The following is a 7,844-nucleotide window of genomic DNA, read 5'->3' as shown; positions in this document are numbered from 1 at the left end:
ATGAATACAGTATAAATCAAAATTTTAATATTAACAAAACACTAAAAAATACAAATATTCAAAACAAGCATGTCAAACATAACTTCATGAAAAATTGTGCAAAAGGAGAATTAGTGAGCTGCCCTCTGATGGCTGCTGCTGCACTGGCTGGTGACAACAAGGCAAACTATGTTGATTTACCCATTTTTTGTTCTTTTTTCATATTAACTCAATGTTTTAGCTGTAAGATCATATGACCGCAAGTCACCACTCAAAACTAAACGTTGTCAGCAGCCGAGGCACGGTAGCACCCGATATGCGGGGAAACCTACACAGCCAAGGACTGCTATGCAGAGACGACCCAGCGGCCCACGAAACAGCGGGTTTTCCTGCCAGCACTCGCCGCCACTGAAGCAGACGGAGGCGGCGCAACAAACGGCAGAAGCGTGGCTGCCGCAGAGGACTCAATCACAATAACCGCTTAAATAGCCATGTGTTTTACTGTAGTGTGCAGTTTTTTTTGGCTGAATACCATAACAAGAGTGTGTGGATAACGTCAACAGACACACCTACTATGGAAGCAAGGCGACAACTGTTTACAGTAACCCCTCCCATCAATCGGCTCCGCATGCAGGTTCTTGAGGCAGCACGGGAATCAATGCTTGTCTGAGGCTTGAGGATTAACGCAACCTTAAAAATACCATTAACAGGACCGATAAGGACGTAACTTGTCGGTCCAAGTAAAAGTCATTTTATTTTTATTTCAATTTTGACAAAATCAATGTAGGCAGGTTCGTAAACCAACTAAAATAAAATAAATAGCATAACTTACTGAAATAATTAACTTACAAAACTCTAACTACACTTTAAACATAAACTATACTTAAACCTTAGTAGCTACAAAACTATTAAGAAAATGTTTACTACATACATCACATTTGAAAGTCTTTTCTTATGTGTGGACTCTATTGTGGACCTTCAGTTCAGACTTTTGTTTAAAACATTTTCTTTTTCAAACATGACATTTGAATGGTTCCTCTTCTTTGTGCATTCTCACATGTGACTGCAAGTTATCCTTACGAGCAAAACATTTATTACAAACATCACATTTAAATGGTTTCTCACCTGTGTGGATTACCATGTGTGACTGCAGGTGATGCTTTAGAATAAAACATTTACTACAAACATCACATTTAAATGGTTTCTTTCCTGTGTGGATTCTCATGTGTAACTTAAGGTCAGACTTTTGAACGAAACATTTACTACAAAAATCACATTTAAATGGTTTCGCTCCTGTGTGGATTATCATGTGTGACTGCAGGTGATGTTGTTGAATAAAACATTTATTACAAACATCACATTTAAATGGTTTCTCTCCTGTGTGAATTCTCAAGTGTGACTGCAGGTGATGCTTTAGAATGAAACATTTACTACAAAAATCACATTTAAATGGTTTCTCTTCTGTGTGGATTTTCAGTTTTGAAGCTGCACTGAGTGATGATTTCTTACCCCCCACACATTCAGATGTTATTTTTACCCGAACCTTCGTTTTTGAAAAAATCTGTTGAAATGAACTAATCTGTGTTTTGGAAGATTTACATTCGATTTCAGCTTTTGTTCCTGAGTCAGACATCTTTGTCTTTTTCCTGGTGGAGTCAGAGTCAGCTTCAGCTACAGTTTCAGACTCTGACAGAGGTTTCCGCCAACAATCTTCATCATCCTCGTTACTATCTTCAGTCAGAGACGAGTCTGTGTCTGTTCCATCAGGACCTTGTAGTACTGAACTGTTTGGATCTGGGTTCTGGGCTGCTTCTGGTCCTTTGCTGTTAATTCCCACACTTTGTCTTATCATTAATTCATTTAAACTGCAGGTTGAAGGTTCCTCCTTCATGTTCATTTCTGTTAGTTGTCTCCAGTGTAGCTGGGAGGTCTGAGGCTTCTCCTCTTCATCTTCACTTTTAACAGGACAAGCAGCACTGTTTGTCTCCTGCTGCACACAAAGCTGTTTTTCCTCCTGACCTTCACTGAGCGTCTCTGGTTCCTCCTTAATGTGGAGACGCTCTGGGAGCAGCTGCTCCACATTCTTCCTCTCAATGAAAACACAGTCAGTGACTGACGGCTGCTTGAGCTTTAATCTGTGCAGATGAACTTTGGGCATAAAGGCAGCCAGCACAAGTTTTTCTGTGTCAACTGTATTTGGAACATATTGGGAACCTAATTGTCTACTGGTGTTATGATGGAGACTCTTGTCAGGAAGGATCATTTTCATTTCACCATCCACTGGATCTTCTTGCACTCCATGTTCAGTATTGATGGCTTGTAACAGAGCCTTTTCTTGCTCTGTTGCTCTGCATATTTGTATTGCTCTGTGTAACGTTAGATGTCTTTCCTGTATCAGTCTCTTTTTTAGGTGAGAGTCTGTGATGCTTAACACAAGCTTATCTCTGAGCATGTCATTCTCACTTATTCCAAACTCACAGTGTTTGCTTTTCTGTCGCAGTTCTGTTATGAATGTGTTCACTGATGTCTCTGCTGTCCTCTGATGGGACCAATATTGGAGTCGTTCAAAGACAACAGTTCTCTGTGGACTGTAGTGATCTTTAAACGCTAGAAGAACATCCTCCATTGTCAGCTCATCTCCATCACCTCTAACAGTCAGTGTGTTGAACACTTCCAGTGCATCCTCACCGATGGTGTGGAGTAAAATGTCAATCTTTCCTTGTTCATCTTTCTCCCCTGAGGCCGCTATAAACCGCCGAAAGCTTTGTTCCCAGTTGTACCAGTTGTCAGCAGGGTTAGCGGTGGGAGAGAATGGTGACGGTACTTTGAACTGCTCCATTTCCTCCACTTTTTCTGCTCTCTTTACTTTTTATCCTGTAGCGTCTCGGCGGTGCTAGCTCCTCTGCTAGCTCGGTTAGCATTCTGCTCCAGCCTCTCTTTGTGTCTGAAACTCCGTCTTCTCACACCGTGTTGTGCTCTCTGACCTTCCAGTAAAGCTTTAAGGCGCTATTATAGTGTGGTCTGACTCCGTCTGTTGGCTGGAGATGAATAACATTCACTGTTAGACTAACAGAGACACTTTTAATGCTTTAACTCAGCGGTTCTTCTTCTTCTTCTTGATGTTGTTGTTTTACGGCGGTTTACATCTAGTTTAATGGAGCATTACCGCCACCTTCTGCTCCGGAGTGAGGCTCACACAGCAAGAGCTACATCCCATCAGACGAGGTGTAAGTACTGATATATTCTACTCAAGTAGTAGTACTATTATTTGATTGAAATTGTACTCTAGTACAGTGGTTCCCAAACATTTTTGCCCAAGGCACACCAAAAGACAAGTAAAAATTTGAAGGCAAACCTATTGTGCAAAATAGCCTACATAACATGTGTTATCACTCATATCATGTACTATATCTGTAAATGTGTATAATTATTTACGAAAGCCAAATAGAATGTGACAGACAACTATATTTCTCATAAGATATATATTAATTAAATGGTTTTTTTTTTTTTTTATTTTTTTTTTTTAAAGTAGTTGTATATTGCAATAATTAAGGCCCTATAAAATCTTTTTTTATTTTTTCCCAAATTCCATGTTGAAAATGTTAGTTTTTAACTTCTGTGAGAAAACAAAATAAATACTAATAAATAAAAACCCCATAATTAAACAAAAATGTATGTAAAATATATAGTAAGATACAATTAAAAGGTATATACAGTATAAGTTCTAGTAACATGGATTATTCTGACTGCTCCTTTTAATTATTTATACGTCATTTAAAGATGTATGAGAACAGTATGTTATGGCAATTATTATATTAATCATCATATCATCAAATTAGTGTTCATGTGGACAATGTTTCATGTTTTTATACATGATGACTGCATTATTCGTTGTACTTTTGAACAGCTCCTTTGCTGAGTCATGTTTGATGAGATTACTCGCAGTACAGACAGATTGTGCTGTATTCAATGTGCCAGCAAAAAACAGTCTCTGCTCAAGGTCTTAACAAAGCTCTGATAAGCAGAGCTCTGAAGAAGCAGTAATTTTCCATCAAAATCCTTCCTCACTTCACACCCTCCAGCTGAACCTTGCAGATATCTCCCCACTTGACAAGGACGTCCTCGTTAGCGACTGTGGAGAATATGATGGGGACTTCTTCGACCCAATCCTCTCCGCGGTAGACGAAGAGGACGAAGTGTCCCACAGGACTTATGTGGCTGCTGCCCTCTCCGTCAGGACCATGAATGTCCTCTACCTTTTCACCGCCTACCAGGCTGAACTTTGTGAGTATTTTGCTTTGTCCCAGGACCCAGCAAAAATGAAGGAGATCTCCACAATCACGGGCGTGTGCCTCCGTACCCAAGTCTGCTCACTACAGACTATGGGGAAGGTCATGGGCAATATGGTGATCCAGGAGCATACTTGCTGGCTCGACCATGCAAAGCTGACGGAAGCTGAAAGATGCGACAACCTGTTTGCCCCCATTGTTCCTGAGGGAAATTTTGGCTCTGTCGGAGAACGGCCCCACAGATTCCTCCCCTGAGTCCGCTGTTCAAGACACCGAGACCCTCCGCCCCGCCTCCGCAACTTCAGCGAGGCCCGCCAGCTTGGCCCGGGAAGTCCCTGGCCCCAGCTGCTGCTCCACCGTTGCAGCAATGCCAGTGCACGCAGGCACAGAGAAAGAAAAAGATGGCCTGAACGCTTTTCTCCCTCACCCCAAACCTGAAGCTGATTGTTCCTCCTTCACCGACTCCAGCTGTTCCGCATTCACGCGAGCTTCCACGGGCGTTTCATGCCCTGCTCTCCCCACTGCCAAGACCCGGCCCACTGATGACCAGGAGAGACGGAGAGGTTCCACAGAAGGTTTGGCTGTTGCCCAACATTTGACACTAATAAAGGTTGATAGATTACTATGGCTGAAATATGTCCACAAGCACGAAACCACACACATATCAAAAACAGAATGATGTGCTCATCGCTCACGCCTCTAGGCCAAAGGCCAGAGGCAACCCACAATGTAAAAGCATTGTCTGCCACAATAAACAGGGTGATAACGGGACTTGTTCGAAGGGATACAGACTGCAGTTTGCGTCTGTCCCTCCCGGTTTTGCCGGTATAATACACTCCCTGGGCCGAGGAGATTCAGCCCAAGTGTTACAGGAGGAAATCGGCTCACTGTTGCACAAAGAAGTGCTCTTAGTGGTCCCTCGTGGTCGCTCCCGGGAGGGATTTTATACCAGGTACTTTCCTGTCCCTAAACAAGGGGGGACTGGAATCAGTACTATCCTGGATTTACGAGCCCTGAACAGTGGCCTCAGGAAATAGACTTTCAGCGTTTCTATGTCTGGTACGTCAGAGCGACTGGTTTACATCTGTCGACCAGGACGTGTATTTCCACATCCTAATATATCCTCCTCACAGAAAGTACCTACGGTTTGCTTTCCAGAAGACATGCTACGAAAATTGCATACTCCCGTTCGGCTTCTCTCCGAGCCCAAGAGTCTTTGTGCACAGTACAGATGCGGCGATTGCCCCGCTAAGGAGGCAGGGCGTTTGCTTGGCCACATATCTGGACGATTGGCTGCTCCTGGTCCAATTGGAGACAGAGGCCAAGGCTCAGATTCGCATCACCTGCTGCGTCACCTGTACAATCTCAGATTCATGGTGAATGCGGAGAAGAGCGTGTTATCCCCTTCCATGGAAACAGTCTTCCTGGGCCTGTCCCTGCGCTCTGTGCCTTTTACCGTGCACCTGTCAGCAGAGTGGGTGAGGTCATTCAGAGCGTGTCTTGCACTGTTCTGACAGAGGAACTCTGTTCAATTCAGGTTATGTCTTCGATTACTCGGGTTGATGGCTTCGGCCATCCTTGTGATCCGTCTGGGTCGCCTACACATGAGGGAATTACAGCTGTGGGTGGCCTCTCTTGGGCTCAATCCCATGTGTCATGGCGCTCGGAGTGTTCTGGTTACGCCAAAGTGCAGCACTGCGTCAATGGTGTGTCCCTGGCTTCCTGACGGATGGAGGGCCTTTTGTCACAGACAGGAAGGTGATCGCCACTGACACCAGCCTGTCAGGCTGGGGTGGGATTCACAAGGGCAGATCTGTGAGGGGCCGCTGGAATGCGGCCCCCCAGGGCTCTCACATAAATTACTTGGAACTCTCAGCTGTGTTTCTCATGCTGATCCACTTCCTCCCATCTCTCAGGGGACATCATGTCCTGGTGAGGATGGACAACACCACGGCCGTGGCGTATATCAATCGGCAGGGTCGGTTATGCTCCCGTCGGTTGTTTTCGCTGGCACACAGACTAATCCTATAGAGTGTGGGACGTCTCTTCTCCCTGAGAGCGACGCACATCCCGGAGATCATGAACGTGGGCGTGGACCTGCTTTCCAGGTGAGCGTCGATTTACAGGGAATGGATGTTGCACCCGGACGTGGTGCGACAGCTATGGGCACGTTATGGATGGGCTGAGGTGGACCTGTATGCAGGGGAAGAAAATGAGCAGTGTGCGATGTTTTTTTCCCTACACAGTACAATTGCGCCCCTCGGCGTAGACACACTAGCGCACGATTGGCCACGCGTGCTTCTCTATGCGTTCCCCCTGCTGGCTCTGATTCCTCCCACCCTGCACAGGGTGAGGGAATGTGACCACTCTCTAATTCTGGTGGCTCCCCACTGGCTGGCTATGGACTGGTTGGCGGAGATTTACCAGCTGCTTTGTGCTCCCCGCAGGCTACTTCCCGTGTCCAGATCGGTGGTTCCACCTTGGAATCTGACGGTGGTTCTGGAGGGTCTTAAGGGACTCCTGTTCGATGGGTGGGACGGACCTGCTGGCTTTTTCTGTCTCAGAGTATGCAGCAGCCTCATTTGTTGTGTCCTGTTCGTGCGATCCACACTTAAATGGACAGGACAAGGGGCCTCAGGAGGAGCGATCAGCTGTTCATCTCCTGGGCCAACCGCCGTAAGAGGAAGCCTGTCTCTAAGCAATGCCTGTCACACTGGGTGATGGAGGTTATTGCTTTGGCTTACTCGTGTCAGGGTCTGTTGCCGCCTACGGGTCTGAGTGCACACTCGACTCGGGGACTTGCCACGTCCTGGGCCTTGTTCAGGGGAGTGTCTGTCCAGGACATCTGTGCGGCGGAAAGCTGGTCCTCGCCCCTCATGTTTGTCTGCTTTTACATGCTGGACATTTCTGCCCCGTGCTTGGCACAGGCGGTCTTACTGTCCATATGTAAGCAGACTCCTGCCCCCTGAGCTGGTAACGCTCGGTAAGCATATCTGCACTACAGGAGTTTACATATCCCATATTGAGACATCTCACAAAATATTATGAAATAGAATCAGAGGTTACTTTTGTAACCCCGGTTCTATGAGTAATATGAGTGAGATATCTTACCATACTGCCCTTCTTTCTCAAACGAGGAGAAGAGGTTTGCTTACTAAGTATGACGCGCACCTGTTCGTCCCCTCCTTTTATAGGAGGTGGGATATTTTCTCATCAAACTGATGCGCTTCACGGCCAATCAGGATTGGCAAAATGAAATAGGTATTCTGAAAAATGTAGCAGAAGCGACATCCTGTAGTGAGACATCTCACTCATATTACACATAGAAGCGGGGCTACAAAAGTAAACTATAGTTATTTGTAATGCTGTGAATTTTTAAACCTTGAATTTATCCTACTTCTACCCTGGTTTTACATTTGTCATAGGACTGAAGCGAAATACAACAATTGCGTTTCCTGATAAAATCAAAACGTTCAAAATCCTTCATGGAGGTGCCAACCAATTTATGTTGTGTTGTTGATGAGATGCATTTTATAGTTTGTTTTTTAATGCTACACTATTGATGAATCAAGTTAA

General features: G+C 45.1%; 1 protein-coding gene across 1 annotated transcript; it reads right to left on the bottom strand.

The window, feature by feature from the left end:
- Nucleotides 1-720: 720 nt before the first annotated feature.
- On the bottom strand, nt 721-3,026 carry LOC114471531 (zinc finger protein 836-like). The gene is made up of 2 exons (XM_028460370.1): nt 2,599-3,026; nt 721-2,160 (listed from the first exon to the last, which is right to left on the bottom strand). Exons 1-2 carry the CDS (start codon nt 2,816-2,818, stop codon nt 992-994), a joined length of 1,389 nt encoding a protein of 462 aa, XP_028316171.1. The 5' UTR covers nt 2,819-3,026; the 3' UTR covers nt 721-991.
- Between the last annotated feature and the right edge of the window lie 4,818 nt (nt 3,027-7,844).

The sequence above is a fragment of the Gouania willdenowi genome, chromosome 10 (assembly GCF_900634775.1).
Source record: "Gouania willdenowi chromosome 10, fGouWil2.1, whole genome shotgun sequence".
NCBI lineage: Eukaryota > Metazoa > Chordata > Actinopteri > Blenniiformes > Gobiesocidae > Gouania > Gouania willdenowi.
Note: the sequence above shows the minus strand (reverse complement) of the source record. Positions and strands in the feature narration are given on the sequence as shown.